At 50.3% G+C, this 26,611-nt stretch overlaps 1 protein-coding gene across 2 annotated transcripts in view; it reads left to right on the top strand.

Annotated features, from left to right (window-relative positions):
• The window catches only part of LOC149325136 (mannan-binding lectin serine protease 1-like), a 110,679-nt gene that overhangs the window by 8,669 nt on the left and 75,399 nt on the right, over positions 1–26,611 (top strand). For both annotated transcript variants that reach the window (XM_089564055.1, XM_089564054.1), the window contains exon 2: positions 23,438–23,529. In XM_089564055.1, the coding sequence (XP_089420181.1) occupies positions 23,438–23,529 (92 nt within the window). The remainder of the gene's footprint in view (positions 1–23,437; positions 23,530–26,611) is intronic.

The following is a 26,611-nucleotide window of genomic DNA, read 5'->3' on the forward strand; positions in this document are numbered from 1 at the left end:
TCGCCTGAGCGTCCGCTGCCCCTGAAGTCAGAGACAATGCAGCCTCATTGGGTCAGTTTTGTAAAGTAAAAAGCCATTTTGTACACCGTTCCAGGTTGCAATCCTGCTTATGCCTTTTTGGCTTTTTTATTTTACTTTTCGTTTTAGCGCGCTGTTTAAATGAAGCATTCCGAAATTCCATCGCTACTTTACTCAGAAACAATAAATATGTAATCCAGCATTGCATGCACAGCAGCCTTTTCCAGCCTCTTGTCCCGGGACTACAGGACTGGACGCTCTTTTCTTTGAACACAATGCTCGTGAGGTTTGTCGAAGATATCGAGAGAGGAAACGCTGATTAATAACATCCTAGTTGAAATCAAGAGGAAGAAGTGGGCTTGGGCAGGGCATGTATTGCGAAGGCAAGACAACCACTGGTCCTCGAGAGTAACGGAGTGGATTCCAAGAGAAGGCAAGCGTAGCATGGGCTGCAGAAAGTTAGGTGGGCGGGTGAGATTAAGACGTTTGCGGGGATACGGTGGCTGCAGCGGGCAAAGGACTGGGTTGATTGGAGAAACTTTTGAGAGGTCTTAGGTCTGCAGTGAGCGTAGTCAGGCTGATGATAATGATCATAATAAATATGGGGAACAGCACCTAGAAAGGGGACAACAGTCGAGACGACTGAGTACTTCACTAACAGCCATATGTTTTATAGCTGCTGGCTTGACCGCCTACATTGAGCCCTCAGAAGAGCAAGAAAAACAAGACAAAACAAAGTGATACAGCGCCAACACTTTCACTCACCACTGGTTAAAGAAGGAGAATTCCTGGGGAAGTAAGGCGCCGACCGATGTCTGGCACATTTGTAAGCGTACTGATCAATGTTTCGGCCTTCTGATATGAGTATAGCGAGGTTGAATAAATTTGGCAATGACGGTGGTGTTGTCCTTAATTTTCGCACAGCTGTGGCACTCAGTATAATAAACAGCTAAATGGTTTCGGCGTGACTGTTTTCTTACGTTGTTTACGTTCTCACTCATGCAATCACTAATGCAACGTCCTGTTTCGCGAATGTAAAACTGGCGCAGGACAGCGGAATCTCCCCGCACCGGCACTTGGCACAGCCAGTTACATGCCGTGCCAAGAGAAAGCTAGCGTGGCAGGGGGCGGTATCGGTGAGATTAGGCTGTTTGCGGAGATGGTACGGCAGCGGCTGGCACAGCACAGGGTCGCTTGGAGGTCATTCGGATAGTCCTCTGTCCTGCCGTGGGCGTGGATCCGCGTGATGGTGTGGATGATGATGATGATGACTAGAAGAGGGCTAAGGAAAGGTGGCTAGATCGTGAACAAGGTAAAAACAGCTCATGAACACATGGGAAAGAGGAAGGCTTTGCCTCAAGCGGCCCGACACAATTTTTCACTGTGCAGGGTTTCGTGCTCGCGCCTTTCTGCATCCCACGGTGCCTTTTTGGGCGAATTCTGAGGATTTCCAAGACAGTTGCAAATGAAGTAATGCGTTATGTGCTCCTGGCACTGAAGAACCCGCTCTGAAATTCCCCATGGGAAAAACTTCGTGCGCAGCGAAGCGCTTAATGTTAAGCGTAATCGATCTCCCTAGAAAGGGTGCGGCACATTTCCAACGCACACGAAGAGCCAGTTCGCATCTCCCCGGCACGTTTTGCTGCAGTGCTTGCCGTCCAGTTAAGGTTGAAATCCACGTGCATATGCAGTAGCATGCGAAAGCGAGAAGGAAATTTCCTGGCTGGGGCAAACCCGGGTGATCTGATGCCTATTTGCATAAGCATGTGCTAAGTAGAAGAGCGTCGTGATTTAATGTTATATTGCGCCTGGTAACTAATATTCCCACCTACAGTGGCAATATTCAAGTAAAGTAGCAATTGAAACGCTGCTTCGGTCAGTGGCAATGGTAATGTGACGGGATTTCGAATAGGCCGATGTGAAATCATGAAGTATTTGTGTAGCTACCATGCAGTTTTTAGTGCCGGGAATGTTCAAAACTTGTTTGGCTAATATTTTGAACGCCCACAGGTCATGAGAACTGAGTGCTAAAAGTCGAAAAATTCTAGTCACCTCCACTATTCGAGCGCCCATTACTACCACGATAAATTTGAATTTATGAATGAACTAGATTTGCAGCAGCTAACTTCAAGAAAAGGAAAGTGTAGCGTGCTCTCTTTCATGGAGTTCGCGTGTGCGCCTGCGTCTTCTGGCATGGAAGATAGAGCTAGCATGCCACCTGCGCTACGTCCAAGGAAAGCAAAAAAGACCGCGCAGGTTCGCTGCCTCTTTTATTGCAGCCTCTTGCACATTTTCGACATATGAAAATGTCTTTGTTCACAACTTGCGCATCGCAGTAGTGTTAGCAGCGCAGAGCAGTCCGTCTTAGCTTCTGTACTTTACACTTCTTTTTAAGCGGAATCGGTTGCCTTGTCGCCGCCGATCTGCGATTATCATGCGCAGCTCTAGTGGGAAGAATAATAAAAAGATATTATCGCAACTTAGTAAAGAGAACAGAAAGGTAAAGCTCACCGAACGACCATGAAATCTGGTCCCAGAAAGCTGCGATAGTCGTTGGCGTTACACTCGTTGGTGACTTTGATGCTTCACACGCGACACAATTTTTCCGGTGGGCTAAGGTATGCGTCGGAGGGGGTGGTTGGCCCTTCAGGAGGGTGTGGGTGAGTTGGATTGAGGGTCATGGTGAGTGGACGGGCAGCCCTGTATATAAAGGGCAGAGGGGGGAAATGGCTTGCGAGTGGTGTTTGTGGACAGCAGCTGGCTTTCCCACTGCATTCAATTTCGCCTTCGCGTTTTCGTTGGGCTGCTGCGTGGGCTCCTCTTGAGCGTATGCCTTGTGGAGGCAGGTGGTTGGTGTTGCGTGGCGCTTTTGGAGGGTGCAGGCTTCACTCAAAATGCTTCTCACAGAGGGCGCCGGCATCTCCCCCCGGCAGTGCCACTGGTACAACTCTCGTTGCAAAACGCCGGCACTGAATAGTTCCGCTGAGTACGTGCACGCAAAAGACCACACGACCCCAAAAGCCACCACAGACTGAGGGGCCGATGGTTTGTACGATACGTGCTTTCAATCAGTTATTTTTGTGTGTACAATCTTTGTCAAAAATGTACAGCCCAAGGGATTTTCTTCCAGGCCATATAGCGGGGTTCTTACGCGCATTTGGCACTCCGAAGACTGGCAGAGCTGAGGTGTTAAGTTCCTACCTCTATCGTTCCTCCCTCTTTCGTGAGAACTTTATTGCCATAGATTGGCGAGATTTAGGGCAGGTGGGTTTTATGTGGCCCCCAGGTGGGGGCGACTTCCTGGGCCCACGAAACGAGTGCCAGTTGGATGCTCTTGTCTGGCCTTGTCTTCTCTCGGAGGGAGGTGGCAGCAAGGTTCGAGGGGACGGATTTCCTGCGCAACCCAAGAGGATGTGTGCCTGGGTGGCGATGAAAGAGGAGCCGTGCGGCAGGGCTCAGAAGCAGACCCATTGGGCTGCATACTTTTGACAAAGACTGTACCACTACATCAAGCGACGCGTCATACATTTGTGTTTGAAATTCAGCTCAACCTCCCTTTACTTTAAATTGTCATGCTTGCTGCAAAATATTTCTGAAATTCATACAATGTGTGTACAATATGATACTATCTGTAAACATTTCCCCAAAAGACTCGGGTTCGATCCCGGCCGCGGTGGTCGAATTTCGATGCCAGTGCACGTTAAAGGGACACTGAGGAGAGCTCTATTAATATTTTTTATAGCAAAATCCGATAGTTCGGCATTTCATGGCATTGTTGCCTCTTGGCCGTCAGCGAAAGATGCATTTATTTCTAAGAAATTTGGATTCGAAGTTGAAATAGTTTTTCCCGCCGCTCTGATTCAAACTTGGGATTCTGCTATGACGACACAGAACTAAGTGACGTGAAACATGACATCCACATGACGTAACGCAGACTCCGTGATTTCTGGCTGCCAGCAGTGGGGCCCAGCAGCAGCCGAAAAGAAAGCTACCGCCGGCCGCACGTTGAAGGCATCTATCGGCTATTGCGGCCGTCGCTTCGTTTACATTTGCACCGGCGTTTTGCCAGCGTTACAGTGGATCCCGTTCTCGAAGTCGTCAACGAAGTTCTCGCAAATAGACGCCTTTAGCATACCGTGTACCTTGTTACCGTTAGCGGAATACCGGGAGCCCCCATACAGCTGAGAGCAAGCGCTGATTGGTCCCGGCACTGCAGGAGCGCGCGTAGCTATCGGGTATGTGGCGCCATCTGGCGACGTCAAGGAGATTTGCGCATGCATTTGCTGCGCCTCAGTGATTCGTAGCTTCTCGTGTCCTAGTGTTGCTAGAACTATTGGTTCTAGCAACACTGCTTTGTCCTATGACGCCATGAAGCTTGTACTTGCGAGTTTGGCCTGTGGCGGCGATACCTGTATTTTGGTTCTTGCTCTTTTCTACGTTACAGGAGCTTTGATGTCAGTATGAATGGCGTTTTTGTAATCAGGAGCTGGTATTCTGTCGATGCAAGTCAACTTCAATTTCTCCTCAGTGTCCCTTGAAAGAACTCCAGGTGGTCAAAATTTCCAGAGCCCTTCAATACGACGTCTCTCATAGCATGAGTCGCTTTGGGTCGTCAAGTCCCATAGATCTAAACCTAAACCGTAATAATTTTCTTGCTAAACGCGCTGCAAAAATGGTACTAGTATAAAATTAAACGCTTTTCTTCTTCGAGAGAGCCATTAGTAACTGCAGAAAACAAACGATGGAGGGTGTCAATATTTTTATTTATAAAGTTCCCTCGTTAGCTTTCGAGTTCGTAGTACTAGCAGGTACGCAGCAGCAGGTCAGTTTTAGCTTCCTAAAAACGATAACAACGTCATAAAGCGAGCTCGTACAATTTAGTATGCGAGAATATTGCAGCAACTGCAAAGCCTTTTTTTTTCACAGCTACTGCTGCAGGAAATTCTCCACGACGCATTATCCATCATATTTCGTGATTTCGTATCCAAATCAAGATTGCGGGCTGCTTACACGCCAAGTCAATCGGAGTAGGCAACTAATTGTTTAACATAATATGTTTATCCACCTAGGGATGTTTAAAGGAGCTCGCTTATGCGAGTGAATAATCAAATTTGTTTCAATAATCGTTGGGAGCATAATATTGACACGAGGATTGGACGGAGAAGAGGAAAAAGATCGCAGCCGCAAGAAGTAGACGACGCTGAAGTGGAGGTCCGTTTTCTCTGGTGCCCTCGTTCAGCCGCTGCAGTTACTTTTCTGTGTAGCAACTGTTACACATCTGGTGGAGCAGTGCGGGGTACGCTTCCCGACCTGCGTACGCCTACGAGATAAAGACGGAACTCACACCGGTCCATCAGCGCCCAAGCCGCCGCCTCCGCGGTGAGTCGCCTGAGTTCGGGCCTCTTGCCAACCCGACGAGGATGACGCAGCCTCGACCGGCGGTCCCACCGGAAATGGCCACAGACAGTAGGTCCCCGGCGCCCATCCTCTACCACACGCCGCGAACACCGCCATCTTTTCACGGTGACGTGTACGAAGATGCGGAAGACTGGCTAGACACCTTCGAGCGGGTCGCCCGCTACAACGGCTGGAGCGACGACCGTAAGCTGCATAACGTGTATTTTGCGCTCGAGGACTCCGCTAGGACATGGTACGAGAACCACGAGAGCAACCTGTCCACCTGGGAGGCATTTCGCCAAAATCTCCTAGCTACATTCCCCAACGCAGACCGCCGGGAGAAAGCTGAAGCTGCGCTTCGCTCCCGTAACCAGCGGACTAACGAAAGCGTCCGCATGTATGTGGAGGACATGACACGCCTCTTCAAGCGTGCTGACCCATCCATGGCGGAGGAGACGAAGCTTCGCCACCTCATGCGCGGGGTCAAGCAGGAGCTTTTCGCCGGTCTTGTGCGCAGTCCACCGCGTACTGTTGCCGAATTCCTCACGGAAGCGACTACCATGGAGACGACGCTCCTGCAACGAGCCCGGCAGTACAATCGGGATGTAAGCACGCTTGGGCCCGCTGTTTCTTCGATGCCGCTAGGGAGTGATGCGGCCGTTTTACGGGACCTAATCAGGTCGATCGTCAGGGAGGAATTACAAGCCCTCCAGCTGCCTCCCAGCGCGCCGTCTGTTACATCGCTGTCTGAAGTCGTCCGGGACGAGGTGCGCCTAGCAGCACAGCAGCAACAACTGCCTGAGATCCCAAGACAGACTGAGGTCAGACCTACCTATGCGTCTGTCCTCTGCCGGGCCCCAACGTCAGGCTACAACGTGAATACCGCGACTCACGCAGCGCAGCCGGCTGGTCTTTCCCGTGTGCCTGATCGACCAGCTTACCAGCGGCCACGGAAGTGTGATGTGTGGCGTGCACCGGACCGGCGGCCCCTTTGCTACCACTGTGGTGAGGCGGGACATCTTTACAGGGCCTGCCCGTACCGCCGAGTGGGTCTGCGTGGTTTTGCGCCCGACGACCCTTGCCCCCGGAATGGCGAACGACCATTCGAAATTGAAGCTCATCTGTCGGCCCGTCAGAGGCCTGGGACAGACGGTCGCTACGATCCTAGGTCGTCATCTCCGCTGCGTTACCGTTCCCCAAGCCCTCGCCGAGACGCCGGCTACCCTGAGCGGCGTTCTCCCAGTCCACATCGGGAAAACTAATTCCAGCGGTCTCCGGAGGCAAGGCCGCTGCTGTCGGGAAAACTGAAGATCCTCCGCCGCCGATATACCGATACGCTGATTCCTCACCGGGGCAGGGTAGCGACAGCATCCGACGCGCTACTTCTGATTTGTGTGTGACGATTGACGGAACTGACACCATCGCTTTACTTGATACTGGTGCTGACTATTCAGTGATGAGCCACACCCTCGCCCAGGAATTGAGCAAAGTTTTGACACCATGGTTGGGCCCTAGCATTCGCACAGCTGGAGGTCACCTCATTAGCCCGGCCGGAAGGTGCACAGCCCGAGTCTGCATCCGCGGTTTCGTCTACGTGGGTGAATTCGTCGTCTTGAGCGAGTGTTCGAGAGATTTGATTCTGGGCCTCGACTTTCTACAGGCAAACGGTGCTGTGATCGATCTCCGCGAGGCGCGAGTCAGATTTTCGACGAAGCAAGCCGTGGCGCAGAGTGACACAGAAGGCCCAGGAGTCAACGCTCTGCGTATAGTCGAAGACGACGTAATGCTGCCACCACGGTCCAGTGTACTGGTGTTAGTGAGGAACGACTCGTTTCACGACTACGAAGGTATTGCGGACAGTCACCCTTCGCTGTTGCTCGAGAAGGGTGTGGCTATCGCGCGCGGTCTTGTCGAACTGAACGACGGCTGTGCGACAGTTTTTCTGACGAATTTCACGAATGAAATTCAGCACCTCGCCAAGGGAACGGCCGTCGCCTTTCTTGACGACGTGGATAGGTTGCCGAATCTGTGCCCCGTACAGATGAATCTTCACGACGATGCCGCACCAAGTAACGCCCTTCAGAAGGTTAAAATCAACCCGGAGTTGTCACCTCATCAGAAGAACCTTCTGTCGTCGCTGCTACTTGATTTTAAAGATTGCTTCGCGGCGAGCTCCAAGGTCGGACGTACGCCGGTAGCCAAGCATCGCATTGTCACCGATTCGACCACGCCACCAGTTTGTCAGCGTCCATACCGCGTTTCGCCTAAAGAGCGCGAAGCTATTAGAACGCAAGTCGATGAAATGCTTGCAGACGATGTTATACAGCCGTCAACAAGTCCGTGGGCGTCGCCGGTGGTCCTGGTGAAAAAGAAAGACAACACGTTGCGATTCTGTGTTGATTACAGGAAACTGAATAATGTTACCAAAAAGAACGTATACCCACTCCCGAGGATCGATGATGCCCTCGACCGACTCCGGGACGCCAGGTTCTTCTCTTCCTTAGATCTGAAAAGCGGATATTGGCAGATCGAGGTGGACGAGCGAGACCGCGAGAAAACGGCTTTCGTGACACCCGACGGTCTGTACGAATTTAAGGTGCTCCCATTTGGACTTTGCTCCGCTCCGGCCACATTTCAACGCATGATGGACACTGTTTTAGCTGGTTTGAAGTGGCAGTCGTGCCTTGTGTACCTGGACGACGTGGTCATCTTTTCGTCTAGCTTCGAACAACACTTGCAGCGATTGCGCATTGTCCTTCAAGCCCTCCAGTCTGCACAACTAACTATCAAGCCAGAGAAATGCCATTTCGCCTTCGAGGAGCTCCGTTTCTTAGGACATGTTGTCAGCGCACAAGGTGTTCTTCCAGACCCCGACAAGACTTCCGCCGTCTCCCGTTTCCCACGCCCAACCGACAAGAAGGCCCTCCGACGTTTTTTGGGCCTCTGCTCGTATTACCGCCGCTTTGTTAAAGATTTTTCTCGCCTAGCTGAGCCATTGACTGCCTTGACTCGAGATGACACACCCTTCGTATGGGGAAGTGCCCAAGACGCAGCCTTCGAGGAACTCCGCTGCCGCCTTCAAAGTCCACCAATACTAGCTCATTTCGACGAGAATGCAGAGACTGATGTCCACACTGACGCCAGCAATGTCGGCCTCGGAGCGATCCTCGTACAGTGGCAGGACGGCGCAGAGCGAGTAATCGCTTATGCGAGCCGCACACTTTCTCGATCGGAACGGAACTATTCGACGACAGAAAAGGAGTGCCTTGCCGCCATCTGGGCTCTGAGTAAGTTTCGACCTTACATCTACGGCCGACCGTTTCGTGTTGTCAGCGATCATCACTCGCTATGCTGGCTAGCCAGCATTCAAGACCCTTCCGGCCGGTTGGCTAGATGGAGCCTCCGTTTACAGGAGTACGACGTTACGGTCGTCTATAAATCGGGTCGGCAGCACCAAGACGCGGACTGTTTATCACGTGCCCCCGTGGAACCGGCTACGCAAGACATCACCGAAGATTGCCCTACTCTTTGTGCCATTAGCATCTCCCGTATGGCGCAGCTTCAACGAGCAGATTCTGAGTTGGCGCCACTCGTTAAGTATCTGGAGGGTTTGAATGCTCATGTACCTCGTGTGTTTCGCCGTGGACTACAGTCCTTCATTCTGCGGCGTGGAGTCCTCTACAAGCGCAACTTTGACAGCAACAAGGAGACGTTTCTGCTTGTTGTGCCATCCCAGTTACGCTCCGAAATCTTAAGCGCTTGTCATGATGAACCATCCGCCGGCCACTTGGGGGTCAGTCGCACACTGGACCTCAACAGGACCTTGACCGACATGCTTTCCATGTATATTGATATCGAGCACAAGACATGGGACGAAATTCTTCCATACGCAACATTCGCGTATAATACCGCGCAGCAAGAGACGACGCAGTTCACTCCGTTCGAATTAGTCTTCGGTCGACAGGTTACCACCCCCCTGGATGCTATGCTACCCGTGGACCCCCCTGACAGTGAGAGTGAACTTGATGTCGACGTCGCCACCTATGTTCAGCGCGCGGAAGAAGCGCGGCAACTGGCCAGACACCGCATTAATCGTCGGCAGCAGATCGATGCTGACCGCTACAACCTTGGACGCCGCCACGTTACCTACAACCCAGGCGACTATGTGTGGGTCTGGACGCCCGTTCGTCGCCGCGGGCTGTCCGAAAAGTTACTGCGCCGCTACTTCGGCCCTTACCTTGTTGTCCGCCGCCTCAGCGACGTAACGTACGAAGTTGCACCAGCCTTGCCAGCTCGTTCATCGCACAACGGCAAGCGCAGCGACGTTGTGCATGTGGTGCGAATGAAGCCGTACTACGAGCGACCCCCCGAGTGACTTTCCGGCTGCATGTAGTCATATTCCGTGATGTCAGACTCGTGGTGCAACTCTTGAACACTTTTTCTTCGGTCTGAAGGTACCACCGCATCGGGGCGATGCTCCTGAAGAGGGGGCAGTGACACGAGGATTGGACGGAGAAGAGGAAAAAGATCGCAGCCGCAAGAAGTAGACGACGCTGAAGTGGAGGTCCGTTTTCTCTGGTGCCCTCGTTCAGCCGCTGCAGTTACTTTTCTGTGTAGCAACTGTTACAATATTACAGCATACAGGGCTTACCATGCACTTACACACTTGATGTGGTTTCCTTGAAGCCCATTATGGTGTATGTCGTATCGAACTAATAAAGTGGACTGCTTCTTCAGAATATTTATGCACAGGCGCAATGATTGCATAAAAGAATTATCCCCCTGAAACATGGGGTATAAATTGGGTCGCTGATTTTTGCAAATCCCTTAGAATATGATGTGTGGGTCCCAAAACACCTCTGAAACACCTGTTCCTGTTTTTGCAACTTTTGATGATCTTTTGAAAAATCTACAATATCACGATAATTAGGAAATTGCTGAAGCACTGGGGAATGCTGGAACTCTCTTCATTCATGTGTATTGGTTGCAGAGTTGCAAATGTCAATACGAGTACATGCCGTTTGCAGCCAATTCAGATGCATGTGTATCCGCTTGCCTTTTCTAGACTGCCACCATAAAACTGGTCGCAGTGACTCATTTTTCAGTTTTCCAATGGAGGAAGGCGACTGTACGACTTTGACTATGCTCAGGAGATAGCAGCACACTGTGGGTTCTAAAAGGGGCTGAAACAGAGCCTTCTTCGACATTAAATCTCCTTGCATAGCTGCCGTCGTTGCGATCTAGCTCCTTGATATACTCGACCTTTTTTGTATTGCCGAATCTCTGGAGGATATGCTCCGGAACTAATATGCTATAACTGGTAGTAATTGTGGTAAAAAAATAATAGTTTTGCATGATATCCTTTGAAGAATGCGGATCTAGTAAGAATGAAAAAAGACGAAGGTCAATTTCTGGGTAAGCTGGCTTACGCAACAGGATATTATTAGACACGGTCACGAGGTGCCACACAACACCACTCTGACTTGTGCGCCTTTCTCCTATGTTTATCTATTCTTATTGCATTTTTTGTTTTTAATCTATAATGTCAAAGTATATAGAACCTCATAAAAAAACAAGAAAGAAAGCAACAACAAAAAGAAATGGGATCCCAATTCCATAGGCCCCCAGAGTATGCAGTAGCTTCAGTCGCATATATTTGGTTCGAAAAAAGACGTCGTCGCATATTTCCCAAGGCTCGAACTGAAACTAGCAATAATAAATATGAAAGACAAAATTTCAAATGAGAAGTTCTTGGAAGTTGTGCATAGGTTTCCTAGCGCTGATTGCCAGCATGTGCGCTGTAGAGAAGCGGACGACTTCAGAAAAAGATTCAGGCAGAACTGGAACGACGTGAACCGCTAGCGCTTGGCAAGAAACGTTCTTCAGGAACATGTGGTGTCTGCGGGCGATGACATCAACGGGGGTAGCGCAAAGATGCTTGGAAATGAAAGAACAACACGACCTCCAATCTGTTTAAATTCAGGTCACGCCGCATGCGCGTAATCGCAGCAGAAGCCATCAATCGCCAATATACACGCGCTTCTTACTCCACACTCACATAAGCGGAATTCATATCCATGTTTTCATCGTGACCCGTATAGCGGGACCGAAACATCGTTCAACTTCTAACGAGCGTTGGACTCTAGATGCATTTCCGCCATAATTTATTGCGACCAGACAGGTTTTCGTCCAAGCCTCAATTCATAGCTGCTTTTCATCTCCTACACGTTAGTTACGCAATGCCTCTATGAAGCTGATGTCTCGACTCAATCAAATCAATTGTCGGAATGTGTGGTGGCTATACATAGGGGTTGGTTGTATTCTGCGCATTTTGTCTAGTGTCGAATTTATGGTGCGAATGTGGTCAGTTATCAAGCACCCTCTTCGAAGGCCAGCCTGGCCCTTCGGTCGATTAAAGTTCAAGATTGCTTTATTTATGATAGCTACTCCCAACAGCTTTCTTCTTTGAATTGCTTCTAAGGCTTTGTTTACTGCTTTCGCTGCCGGTCCTCGGCGCTGCTGCTTTTGGCATCAGCCAGAGGTTCCTTTCGTGTTCTGCAAAAATCTGAGTATAATACCTTAACTGCGTCGGGTATCTTTTCCATACTGCAATGGCATTGCCATGCATATGTATTACGACGTTCATCTGATTTTCGCGTGCCCAGTTTTCTCTTTGGAAGTGATTGGCTATCAGTGTTCTTTAGGAATACTGGACCCTCTTATAATTCCTAATGGGACTCACCTTTCGCTCATTGACAACCGTTAACTATTCTGCCAGTTCTGCTCCATCTATGGAGTTCGAAGCTTTCATGCTATGATGCTTCTTAATCAAATCTGCCGCCTCTTGAGAGAGCTTGTCAGTATCCTGGCAGTATCCGACACGGTAGCTCCGGGGCTTTGGCGATCGGCTGCTGGTCTCAACCTCGCAGGGTTCGATCCCGGCCGCGGCGGCCGTATTTCTGTGGAAGCGAAATATACAGATGCTCTCGTGTTATGCGATGTCGGTGCACGTTCAAGAACCCCAGAAGGTCTAAATTAATATGATGCCTCACTAGGGCGTCCCACATAGTTTCTGCGCCGTTTCGGGACATTAAACGCCTCAAGTAGCAGTTTGCCAATTTCCCTTCATACCCAACCCCGAACTTCCTCTTATTCTCCGGAATGACACTGGTAAAGTCCTCATTCATCACTTGTGCACTTATGTCGCCGTATTCAATTCAAGCTCAATATCAATTCTCGAGCGACATCCAGAAGCCGTCTACTTGGCTTCTTACGCTATCATCGTTCATATGCATTTTCCTGGCTAGTTTGCACTGTTCTGTATTCTAATATAGGCTGATTTGAGACCTCGCCATCCTGTGATTTCTGTATCTCTGCATTCCTAGTCCCTCCACGTCCTGAACGTGGCCAGGGTTGCGCGCAGTACGAGTTCTATTTCAGTTATTGTCTCGCTGTTGTGCCCTTTTTCAAATACACTTCCTGTTATCCAGTTTGTGCAAGAAGACATTCATTAATCGCGAACTACTTCTGTCTACGAGCTCCCATAACAGCTCCGCTTTACTATTCGTAGAAACCTACACAATGGTGCCTTACCACCTTGTAGGCGACGTGCTTATTGCCTCCTTTATGAATTTCACTTCACCTTTATTTTTAACATTTCACAATGTTGAGTTCTCCCAGGCAAAAAGCTGTAGGAACAGCTTGACGAGGCGTGGCAGCCGGCGGCAGGCAACAGAGACCGTAGCACAAAAAAATTTATACAAGATATCTATTGCTATGCCTAACAAAAAGTCACATTTTATCATAAATTTACAAAAATAAGAGGTGAAGTAAGTGTACAAAAGATATCACTAAGGCTAGACTAAGGCTAGCGTTAACGTACACATGATATTACAACAAAACCGCTAATTTCACACCTGACAGACTAACTAACAGAAGTATGTTTATTGCACACAGTAGCCTTTTACTCTAAAAACAGCAAACATAGGTCACTCTAGAAACATTGAGGACAAAATTTTGCATGTTATTACAGCGTTTTTATAACGCTGTAATAACATGCAAAATTTTGTCCTCAATGTTTCTAGAGTGACCTATTTTTGCTGTTTTCTTCAGATAGACTAAGCATATTTAGCGACACTGGCACTGTGTAGCTTACTGTCTGCACAAGGTAACTAGTTCGGGAGTGTGGAATAAACCATTTTTGAGTTGCGCGTGTTTTAGAAATATTGCAGCATAACGTCGCCCCTGAGAGTCTCATTAGGAATTCTTTGGACTTTTCACTAGCGAAATAAAAGTGGTACAGGGGACGGCAACTATAACGAGACTGGATATTGATGACATGATGATGAAGAAATAGTTCGGCTGAATGGCGTAAATGTGGTACATGTTTTATACAACGCGCGGCTTTTTTTTTCTCTAGACGCAGAAGTGTACCGACATTTTTTTTTCAAGGTTGTCCACTATACTAATGTTCAATAGTTAAGGTGTGAACGGAAGAGGGCGTGGTAAACTTGTAGAATAACGGAGATCGGAAAGAGATCACGCGTATGAAACAAGGCGACCACAGCAGATTAGAGTTTTTAGCTCTCTGTTAGCATGACTGTCTCATGTTATCTGACTGAAAAATGTGTCACCTGGTATTTTATGCTGTTTCACGATGGCAATGGAATCCGCCGTCAGTGCAGTACACCGTGTTTTGAAGCATAAAATGCATTTAGGTCCTATTCTTGGCAAATTAAGGCGGAAATCGTTCAGAACCCCCAGCGTGAAAGCAAGCCGAAACATTCCGAAACTTCCCGTCTGAATGGTAGCCAGCACAGAAAAAGCTGGAGCCCTGAGCGGGACTCGAACAGCAGCGGCGCAAACAGCACAGCTCCATTTCCAGATTGGTTAGACCACTCTGCCACCACAGCAGCTTCTCGCGCTGCGAGTTTTACCGATAGTCTTTAGCAATATGTGTTGGGCAACGCCTTCTGCAGGACAGTGCTAATTGGAGGTGAGCGGGAATGGCCTTTGTTCTACAGGGAAGGTAGCTAGGCTGCCGCTGCTCCTGATAATGATCGTCATCTTCATCATCATTCATCCAACCATTCTGCGACTCAAATGTATCCGAAGGCCGCTGAAGACCAAAATCTGGTTTCGAGAAAACGGAAAATACAGTAACTACCCCACTTCCCAGTGGACACCTCAACCATGCCAGAAAAGGAGGGATCAAGGACGGAGAGGAAGAGTGAAGGTACAAGGTGGCGCCATTGTGGAGGGCTCTGGAATAATTTCGAACATCTATGGGTTCTTTAACGCTCATTGACGTCGCACAGCACACGGTCGCTTTTTGCCCGAAACGCGCCCGCCGTGACCTTGACTTTACTCCGCGTCCGCGGCCTCAGTAGCCGAGCTCCCGTACGACTTACTTGGCCACTACTGAGGATGTTACTGAATTAGTGCGTTTTAGAGAGAAAAAAAAATGGCGCAGTAACTGTCTCACTTCATGGAAGACACCTCAACCGCGCCGTGAGGGAAAGGAGGAAGGTGGGAGAGATAGAAGAAAGAGAGAAGTGATACATAGTGGAGTGCTCCGAAGTAATTTCAACAACCTGGGGACCTTTAATGTGCACTGAGATCGCAAAGCACGTGGGCGCCTTTCGCGTTTCGCCTCCATAGAAACGCGCGGTAGCCGTGGTCGGGTTTGAATCCGGAAACTCCGGCTCAGTACCCGAGTCAGGCAAGCGCTGTGGTGCCCCTAACAGCGAGAGGGACCTTATGAATCCAACGAGACACTTTGAACGCACCGCCCAGTAGGAAAAAGGAAGCCGTTCAACACGTCGGCACTTAAGCACCTGTGGCGACTCGCTTGACCAGCGCTGACACGTGGCGAAGAAGAGGAAATGGCGGCAGCAGGCGTTAGAGGCAGCCATCGCGGTCCAGTGCATGACCGCGACCTCATTTATTGTAGCTTCGTCGACGTACCGGTCGACGGTGTGGCGGTGGTGGCGTGCAGTCGAGGCGAAGGTTCCAACGCTCTGCGTAGCCACTTCCCCTTTGGAGATGGCATGCACTGCCACCTTCATTTCTCTGGCGCATAGCCGGCGCTGTATACGCAGGCTAATGAAGCTGGGAGTGCTGTGTGATGACGGAGGCTCCGCAAGACTTGACCACGGTGACCACCATTCTTTAACAGTCCTAAAATGCGGTGCGCATTCCCTGCAAATGCATTTTAAGTTTACATGTTCTCTGGACGCGGAGGTGGTCTGCCAATCCTTTCTGCTGTGAGTAAGAGCGCTGCCCGAAAATAGGGCCGTTTTCCTTGGCTCATCGCCCATTTTATTTCGCCTTGAATAACTTCAGCCATCTCTACAATTCATGGATGGATGTTGTTGCTTTAGGCTGTTCCATTTTAAACCGCTAGCTCTTGTTAAGTTGAATTATAGAAACAGGTAATTCTTTTAATAAGCCATTTCAACTAATAAATGAATCCTCCTGGTTTATATCCGGTACGGAGAGTCCACGAAAGCGTACGCGATATGAAGCTCCGCGCACGTGCATCAGCACTGGCGCAGCGCACAGCCCTGCGGCAGGTCCTTCGGCCAGTGGGTCTTGGGTACTCTCGTGCGGGACACGCAGAAAACCCCACAGCGCTACGTGACATCGACCAGCGCCTCTCCTTTCGCCCCGCTGGGACCAGGGCCTGCCAGCAGATGAAGAGTACTACCGCCGGCGTGCACAAGCTCACCGCCCGGGGCCAGGGGATTTCTGCCAGGCTGCGATGCGCCTCTACAACGCCGCAACCTTATGAGCAATACTCTACACGCTGCCCCTCGCCACGTTGCGCAAACCATCATGGAAGGCACCTGAGGTGCAGCATCGCAAAGCGCTGCGAACCTGCCTCGGCCTACCCGGAAACTCGCAATGCGATGCGACATTACGAGGCAGGCGCGTGGCCACTGCAGTTACAGGCCACGCCGCGCTCGCTGCACCTCATCGACCGCCTTCACCGCGCACCTTACGGCGGGGAACTCTGCAGTGCCTTGTGCAATTACCGCGCTCAAGAACGGGTGCGCCACAGCACGAATATAACCAGCTGACGAGCTCCATGCTCCATTATGGCCTCTGCTCCCCCTGGCCCCTCACGACGGAGGTACAGTGAGAGATCGTCGGTATCGTGGCAAAACGCTGCACGCCACTATGTGCGGTGCAGCAGCTAGCCCGAGCTGTCATCTACGAGCAACTGACGGCTCCGTCGCGAGCGAAAGCTACTCGCTCGCCGCAGCGGCCACCATCCCCACCATGCAGCTGCACCGCCAGCAAAGAGTGGCTTACCTGGGCTCTTCGACCACGGCGGAGCTACTGGGTGTTCACCTGGGCTTGGACCTGGTGCTCACCTTAACTCCGCCGCCTCCCATGTGTACTCTGCTGTGTGATTCCAGTGCCGCCCATAGCCGACTACAGACCCCTAACTGTGGCACCCTGTTGCTGTGCGCGTTACGCGAGGGCATTGAGCGTATCGCGGATCGCGGATGCAGTATTCGCGTGCAGTGGGTGCCCGTTCACTGGGGCATCCGAGGCAACCAGCAAGCCGACGAGCTCGCCACCACCGCACACCTGCTTCCTCCCAGCGACGAACCATTCACCCTGGAAGACGTGCGTGCGGTAATCTACGACCACCTCCGTCCGCAACACTCGGACCCTCGCATCGCGCTAGGAGAGCGCACTTCTGTCATCGGTGCGCGCTCATTGTCACGCCTCCAGCGCGCGATGATCATCCGAACGCGCGTCGGCTGCGTGTGGCCCAGGGAAAGACGGGTGGGCCATGGACTTTCGTCGAGCGACGCGTCCGGTGACTGAGGCGCAGTGAAGACACTGGAGAGCATGCTCCTTCGCTGTACCGCTTCCGCAGTGCCGCGTCGCGAGATGCTCGCGCTGGGAATCATCCCGGACAGTCTCGAGGAGCTCCTGCGGCCGCGCGGCAGTGCGCGCACCCCTGACAGAACACTGGTGAGCCTCTGTGCGTTCATCGAGCAGGCGGGCTTGACTTCCCGCTTGCTCTTCGCCAGGTAGTGCACGCGTGACATGAACGCTCCTTGGGTGCTACCTCGGACGGTACGCGGCCGGGCGCCCCACCATGGCCGCTGCCGCGCGCGCGATTAGTCCGAGACAGGTCGCTACGTACAATTTACTTCACCTTCTGAAAGCGATTGGGAACAATGGCCGCTCGCACGCACTTATTTTCGGACAAAGCTTGGACATTTGCGCGCGACTGGCGCGAGCTTGATTACTTTTGCATTTCGTAAGTAGTGCACAAAGCTCTCCCCTGCCCTTTCTTGTTATCGCACTCCTTTATACTTCTCCTCGCTAGACTCTCCCTTTCCCTTTCACCTCTGCTGGCTGCAGCTCGGGTGCTTAAGATATTAGATAGCAATTGCCGCAGTCGGCAACATTCTTTTCCTTCACCTTTTTTTTTTAAAATAACCCACTACCACCACCACCACATGATATCGCGGGCGCTTGTAGGCTGATGGCAATGCGCCAACGAGATCTCATTTTCCTGTCGTGGCGCCGCTTTGGAGCAATGTGCTGGCTCCGGCGACAGTCACGCGCTTCCCACCCGAGTGAGCGCACTGCACTCTCCTCAAACGGCGTGACGCGGAGCTGCTACGAAGAGCGGCCACTTTGTAACAGCCTTCCAAAGTAGCCGTTGCATTCGTGGCTGTAAACTATAATCCTGGCTTGCGGCTGCGAGTAGAGTTCTGCCGCAAATGCGAATTTCGTCCAATATACTTACGGGGCACCCAGGCGTCTTTGCATTGGCAGAATATGTAGTGCGAAACAAGCTTGAATTGATTGATTGATTGATTGATTGATTGATTGATTGATTGATTGATTGATTGATTGATTGATTGATTGATTGATTGATTGATTGATTGATTGATTGATTGATTGATTGATTGATTGAAAGTATCTTTATTTGTTCAATATTCGTAGAACATGTGGGTGGGCCGCCTAGTCCGGTAGTCCACTGGCTGCTGCTGCTGCGCTGGCCCTCCCCATCAGCTAGTGCTGACGGTCAGGATCATCGCTGAGCAGAATAGCCTCCCACTGCTCCTTCGAGGGGTTTTGAATGGGGTCAACTAAAGGATTAAATTGCCATGCCAACACCATGTGGTAGATGTTAGCTACCTCTCCACAGTGTGGGCACTGCGGAGAGTATAGTGTAGGGTACCACTGGTGTAACTTAGCTGGCGTTGTGTATGTGTTGGTTTGTAGTCTCCCAAGGGTGTTCTCTTCTAACTCAGTGAAGGATTTATGTGGTGTTGGGTACTCCTTGCTTGGAGGCAGGAGACGCAATCGCGGATTAAATGATTTCTGCGCTTACCTGGGACATTGCGATGGTGGCGACTCCTCGTTTTTCGCAGTGCTTCGTTCATTACCTCCAGTAATTCAGTGGCTAATACCCATACAGCCTGAACACATCATTTTCGTGTTGAATGGCTTCATATCATCCCCAGAAAAGTGAAGATTTCGCTCGTAGTGGATTCTGATCAGCGCCACAAACATCCCAGTGTTCTGATGCCTAAAGGGAGCCATACCACTCAGTGCAACGAGACGAGGACCTTCATAATGTTTCTCAGTGAGAAAAAGCTTTTCAGCTCGATTAATGGCATTGAGTGCGTCTCTACTCCCTGTGCTGTGCGTCGGTGTTTGCGTGCGTGCATGCCACTTCGCATGTCACCGCTGTCACTTCTAGTAGCCGCCTAGTTTCAGTGCACATTTGCAGTGCACACTAAAGAGATTGTCTCTGCACGCTGCGTCGTTGCTCCGCCCGTCCCCTGCTCGTGTTTGGGACATTTTCATGGCATTCTTATGCGATGCGCCACTGTGACAGAAAGCGGGTGTTCTATTAAAAAGCAAACTGCATATTATAAGAGAAGACTAGAACAGAGGATCAGGACCACTGCTCGGGCTGCGACTGGCCCCAGTGCGCCTTTAGTGACAGGAAACCGATACTTGCACAACAAAAACAAGCGCCGAGGGCAACTAACAAACTCGGAAAAATGCATGTCCTTTTGTGCCGGACTGAACAGCGCACACAGGACGAGGACAGACAAAAGAAGCGACAAGACACGAGCGCTGACTATCAACTGAATGATTTATTGGAGCAACATGTACATACTCAAAAGAAAACATTCGACAGAAGTCTGTCTGGTTGGGAAATTTAATGTTAGGAGAAGGTAAGTGACGCCAACCAAGTAAAATACAGGAAAAACACGACGTTTCGGGACCGGCTCGGCCCCTTCTTCACGGTGTGACTACGGGCGAGCGCAGCTTGGCTTTTTAAGCCCCTGTGTGGAGGACCTGCGGGTCAATGGCCGCAGCCCATGGACGTAGGATGAGGGGAGAGTCCCCAGGGAACGATTAACATTCTCTCGTGTTTGCTGTATGTGCCACGACTCGAGTAGAAGCCTCCTGCGTGGGTTAGCTTCCGTTTCCAATACAATGGTGCTGTCGAAGTCAATTGGGTGGTCACACCCTTCACAGTGTTCGGCCACGGCGCTGCGTTGACGATTCATGTGACGGACGTCCGCTTTGTGTTGGTTCATCCTTTCCGCGAAGTTCTTCGTTTCCCCTATGTACGACGCCGGGCAGACGGAACACGGAATTTTGTACACGACGCCCTGGGCCTTTTTCTGGGCTGCCGGTTTTTTGGGCGGGGGAGAAGGCGACCGATAGTGCTGGTCGGTTTGTGCGTTGTCAGCACCCCTTCTTTTCCGAGAATGCGACCGAGCGTCTCGCTCACGCCTCTCACGCCTCTCAAAAAGGCCCAGGGCGTCGTGTACAAAATTCCGTGTTCCGTCTGCCCGGCGTCGTACATAGGGGAAACGAAGAACTTCGCGGAAAGGATGAACCAACACAAAGCGGACGTCCGTCACATGAATCGTCAACGCAGCGCCGTGGCCGAACACTGTGAAGGGTGTGACCACCCAATTGACTTCGACAGCACCATTGTATTGGAAACGGAAGCTAACCCACGCAGGAGGCTTCTACTCGAGTCGTGGCACATACAGCAAACACGAGAGAATGTTAATCGTTCCCTGGGGACTCTCCCCTCATCCTACGTCCATGGGCTGCGGCCATTGACCCGCAGGTCCTCCACACAGGGGCTTAAAAAGCCAAGCTGCGCTCGCCCGTAGTCACACCGTGAAGAAGGGGCCGAGCCGGTCCCGAAACGTCGTGTTTTCCTGTATTTTACTTGGTTGGCGTCACTTACCTTCTCCTAACAACATGTACATGTACAAAATAACAATCTGACAACCAAGTGCGCATGTTTCGCAAATAATATCACTGACATCAGGCAGCCTTGTCCAGATATGCGATTTCGCGGGGATGAATTATGGCCGAAGGTGTGCTTACGTACGTATCAGAATTCTTGCGAATGAGGTAGGCTTATTTTAATTGTCTAGTTAATTTTTCTCTGTGCTTGTACAAAGCTGAAGCATCACTGAACAAAGGCATGCAAGGAGAGTGTAAAGGGGGCTCCTGGTTGCATTCCTTATGGTGTGGTGCTACGTTCGAAGGGGGCGCTTTTCTTAAGAAGTTTTCATGTTCACGTAGCGTAATGTTGAGACACCTTCCTGTTTGACCCATATAATTCTGGGCACATGTCAGTGGAACTCTGTACACCACCCCTTTTGCGCACGGAAGAAAAGATACTTCATGTTTTACCTAGCATTTTTCATTGCCTGCACGGCTTTTCTTGTCGTCTATTTTTCTGTTTACTCTAGCACAAATGCTGCCTAGCTTAATGGGCGCAGAAAACATAACTTCTGCTCCATACCTCTGCCCAACTTGTCGTGGGCGATGCGACATACGGTATGACCGCAATATTTTTCGTTTCCTTTTGAGGGGTTGTTTCAGATGCCTGTCATTTGGTAGAAGCCTTAACTTTCTTCAGGACCTTGCTGCGCGCGGCCAAGATCACATCGCCATGCACCAACTACTAGCTCAGCTCTCCGTACTTTTACAGTTCCTTCTGTGCGAACCGCCAAAGCATACTAAGGATATAAGGGAAGCATTTTAAATAGCTTCGTGCGGCGCGTCTGTGCGGCGCGAACAAATCGAGCGCACTTGCACAAGCCTCCAAGGCATGTGAGGCAACCAACTGAGCCACAGTGCTGAAGGTGGACAGTATACTTGCGCAACACAAGAAGAAAAGCCAGGCTTTGCGTTTCTTGCCGCGGAGTTATGCCTGTCCCAGTCAGGTAGTTTGATCGGCGGACGCATAATTGTCCTATGCCAGTACACGTGTTCTGCCTGTACTTACGCGGCAGACCGGTGGCAGCGAGAGCGGAAAACGGGCGTGCCAGAGGCTGTTTCAATAAGAGGCACGGATGCTTAAGGTAGGACACTGAGGCAGTAATTGCCCCGCAACAACCGTAGAACGGCGCCGTCGCTACGGAGGCGAACGAGCGACCGAAGATAGCTTTGCAGGGTGCCAGACTGCGTTTCCTGGGCAGGAGTTTAACTGTGACTTTTCACTCTTATTTGAGATGATTTTCATTCTTATTTAAGATGACGAAACCAGTCGCGGATAATGCATGCGTTACTTTTTTTGACACACAAGTTTCTAGCAACAATGATGAAGCCAGTCGCGATCACAACTCGAAAGAAAGCTCAAGGCTTTAATTTCTCGAGATATTTGTAAGAGCTGATCCAATATTTTTCAGATCACTTTTCAGGAAGGTCACTACTAAGAGTGAAACTGACAACAATGATCGAAAGCGAGAATGAATTGTTATACCAGGGACCTGCCATTAGCTTACGGACTGCTTCAAAAGATCCATTTGTTTTGCAAGTAAATATTACTAAGCTTGGAGCCTCGTCTCCACCGGGGTGCAGAGCAGACGTGTAGCAGGCGTGTCTACCGAGCGCTCCCAGAGCGCACTGAACCTATTTATGACACCAACGCGACTTGAAGCTCTGAAATATGTGCATGGCGCATTTTGCTGCCCCTTCTAATACAGAAGAGAATCGAGCCGTCCGAGGGAGCTTCTCTTCCTGAAAGAATAAATAAAAGTACAAGAAATTTCAAATAAATCACACCGAGCGTTTTTACACTTTCTAAACAGCGATGTAAAAACATGTCTTGCATAGCAATACATGGAACAATATGAGTGTGTGAGACAATGTGAGACAATGTGAGAGTGTGACGTCTCCGTCCACTGAAGATAATTTTCCTTGCAAATGAAGGGATGTACACAGGGGCAGAACTTTCGCAGCTGGGTCATTCCGCCAGCAGTTTGGCCACATGACGGTGCGCCTGGCCGCCTTATCCCCGCATTACCTAAACAAGCGACAGAGTGGAGAGAGTAATGCGCCTAGCCCCCTGGCGAGAGTAATGCGCCTAGCCCCCTGGCGCATTACTCTCTCCACCTGTGGCTTGTTTAGGTAATGCGGGGATAGGGTGACCTCAGATGGCACAGGGCAGGGTTAATTGTAGCGACATAGGAGAGGCCTCTGTCCTGCAGTGGGCGTAGTCAGGCTGCTGCTGCTGATGATGATGTAACTTCATGTAATAGGACGTGCATAGCAAATGCGTTATCAACAAGAGAGAACTAATAACTGAAATTGCTCTTTTTGTCCACTCTTGTTGCGCACTGCTGTATTATTATGTATCATCAACTCGCCCAACAAGCAACACATCTAATAACTGAAAGCGGGGACGATAATTCGTTGCGTAGGAAAAAGTTCTTTCTACTCCATAGCTTCCGATTCATTGCCAGATGTCGCGTAGCGTAGCACATTTAACACGTCCATTATATAACGATAGCGCTTTGAAAACGTCAAACGCAAGGAGCCCCAATCATTCTAGTGGACCCTTTACTCCACTCGAATGTGTGCATCAATTTACCTCCGAATCCTTTGGAATCTCGAACCATGGCACCACCCATGTTCATGAATCATTCTGGGCGGTGTGGGGCGTCCAGAATGCGGGAGGCCCAGCTCACTCAGAGTAACATTTTTCCTGCAGGAGAAGCCGGCAGTTCGGCGGCACGCAAAACCACGGATCTTCCCGCGGCGCTACTGGAAGAAAATACGAGATCGAAGATGGGCGGCGAAATTGTGAGTACAATGGACTACGTGGACTGGATCCCTTCCCGAGGAATTTCTAGTTTTTGGTCCTGGCACGTTTCCGGACTGCTAGGTTGCCGGTAGGCCTATTGTTTATTAGAGAGATTTAGCATAGAGGATATTTAATAACGTATAACGTACTGACCACAGCTGGTCTCGCTCCTGCCACTACGTGTGTGTGTAGGGTTTGTCCGGTAATCCGGTATACGCCTGAACTAGTCATCTCCGCTGTGCTAAATCACTCTATTCTCACGTAGTGGTGACGGTACGCAACCCAGTTGAAGGAAGTCAGCCTCAAACTCTAAGACTTCTTATAGTGGGCGAAACGGTCCCCTGAAAAATGAGCTTGGCGGCGCAGGTAGCAACAGGTGCGCTCGGTGGACTGTTGAAGATTAGAACTACCGCCGCTGTGGGTCGCACTCAGTTTAAAGGTGACTGAGAACTTTCGACATGAGGCGAGGAGAACATCTACAACAGTCTCGTGGGGATCTTTTCGGTGCACGTTAAAGATCCCCAGGTGGTAAAAATTATTCCGGAGACCTCCACTACGGCAACTCTTTCTCTCGTTCTTCTATGACTCCCACCTTCTTTCCTTCCCTTACGGCGTGGTTCAGGTGTTCGCTGAGATATGTGAGACAGGTACTGCGCCATTTCTTTTCCTCAAAATACAATTTACCAATTTAGAAGTCTCGAATAGCATAGAAGCAGCTGTGTGCGGCTGCAGTCTTGCCAGAGAGGTCGTCTCCTCTCACGGACAGCAAAGTGATAAGGCTAAGCGACTGTCGCTGCGTAGGACCATAAAGAAACAAGCGTTACAAAGCATCGAGGCAGTGGGTTGCCAAGTCTTCCTGTTGGTATGATGACAGTTCTACAACAATGGCTGTTGGGCATTGCTTCTGAGCGTCGTTCTCATGGCTTCCGGTATCCCTAAACTCCCGCGTTCACCCAATACTGCCATCCAACTGGCCTCTAGCGGAAAGAGCCGTTTCGGCCAAGCAGGATGTGATAATCCCCATACTATGGCGTCAGTGTGGCTGCGGAGCTCAATAATTTAGGCAACCCTTGAGCTCCGCATTTAAGGGTATTCCGCGACAGCGTTGATGAATCGCGTCAGCGATTCCTCTTGCCCAAGCAGACACGTTTCCTCTTTCACAGTCACAGTCAATATGTGGAAGACCGCAAGACATGCATAAAAAGCCACGCTTTAGCCAAGCCGTACGAAGATGCCTGTGTGGCCTAGCGATAGAGTGTCTCTATAGCAACCCAACTGTCAGGGGTTCCATTCCCGACTACTTATTCCAGTTCTCTTTTCAGCACAGTTCGTATACTTTATATACTTATATGTGCTAGTGAAAACTGAGCCGTGTTGCCAGCTTCATATAACCAGTGCTCTAATGTTTTAATCCAGGAGTGCAAACTGCTGGGCTAGTTGGTTCATATTGCATAGAAAGGGAACCAGCGAAAACAGACGCCAGACAAGAACAAAGAAGGCACACACCACAACGCTGGACTTAGTTGTAAGTCCAGTGTTGTGGTATGTGCCTTCTTTGTTTTAATCACTCTTTAAATCCTCCACTTCACGTGTGACGTAACCACCTTCTCCAAAAATCCGGATTTTTAGCTCACAAAAGCGCCGACGCTGGATTCTCTGCAGAACGAAAGCTTTATGCTGTCGCGTAAACAAGAGAGCTCTACGCCTCACTCATTTCCCGCACCCTCAGCACCGTGAACGGTGGCCCCACCAAGCGCTTCTCGCAAACGCATCATTTTATTTAGCACTGACACTGGCAACGATGCAACTCCTGGTTTACAAGCCACCGCTGCTTCTGGGCATTCGCAAGTGCACGCTAGCCCCGCTTTCTCTGCGAAACTTGGGTGATTTACAGCACCACTCGCGGGTGGAGCCAGTGGAAAAATGAATCCAAACCCGCACTGAATTCCGTTTTCTCGGCGTTGCTGTACCACAACAGCCGATTTCGCTCCCGCGCTTCCAAAGCATTCCAAAAGGTAATTTCTTTTTTAAGAAACACTCAGAATGTAACTTAAAAAGTAACATCCAGGGGAGAACAATAAAGGATTCGCATGCTGGTAACCGTTCGTGTAGAAGAGAATACTCTAAAAAAACATTTTCTGCAAACGCAATCTAACTGCTGCCTCATACACTACAGAAAGCAGCATTGATACAATGCGTCATCGACCTGATGGAAATGAATGATTTTATTGTTCCCTTATCCCTTCTCATAAAATATCTTCCATCTGCTACTAGGTGGCGCTGCTTAACTGCTGCTTATGGTAATGTACAGCTGATGGGTGGATGAGATTAAGAAATTTGCGGGAATACGGTGGCTGCAAGTGGCGAAGGACAGGGTTAATTGGAGGGACATGGAAGAGGCCGTTGCCCTGCAGTGGGAGTAGTCAGGCTGATGATGATGATGACAGTTGAGAAAAACGGAATTGGTCGTTTTCACAATATATGCTGCCCTCTGGGGAGTGGCGAAATTTTGTCGGCTACTGGTTGAAAACAAACGCACGTGCGAGAAGCCGGCGCGATCCGGTTAAATGTGGCAAGTGGCAAGTGGCCACCTCGATACAGCTATGTGCGCCTGAGAGCTACCGCCATCTGTCGCAGTCGTCAGTCACTAACATGAATTGCGCATGCGCTGAAGGAGCCAGTGGTTTATTCTCCACCACGGAAGCTGGAAGAGGAGAGGCGTGCATGCGCAGAGCGGCCTTCCCGGGAACTATGCGGTGCTCGTCGGCACGTGGCGGTCCTCAGATAAGACGCTTTGGCCTTGGCAACTGCCCAGTTCATTTCAGCGCACATCTGCACAGCACGTCTAGCGGACATTAGAAATGAAGGAAGACCGCACTTGTACGTGCTCGTATGGAAAGAACTCCAAAGAAAGAGGGCTGCTTGTGGCAGCTTGACAAATACCACACACGTGCAGGGCGACAAAAGAAAAAAAGTCGCCTTTTGCCGCTGGTTTTGTATTGTGTATTCTTCCATATACTTTTGACCACGAAGATACCTGCCTAGTCCTAAAAGTGAATATCTGTTGTCAATAAAAGCAGG

Source organism: Amblyomma mixtum, chromosome 10 (genome assembly GCF_055824585.1).
Source record: "Amblyomma mixtum isolate Tamu chromosome 10, ASM5582458v1, whole genome shotgun sequence".
NCBI classification, from domain to species: Eukaryota; Metazoa; Arthropoda; class Arachnida; order Ixodida; family Ixodidae; genus Amblyomma; species Amblyomma mixtum.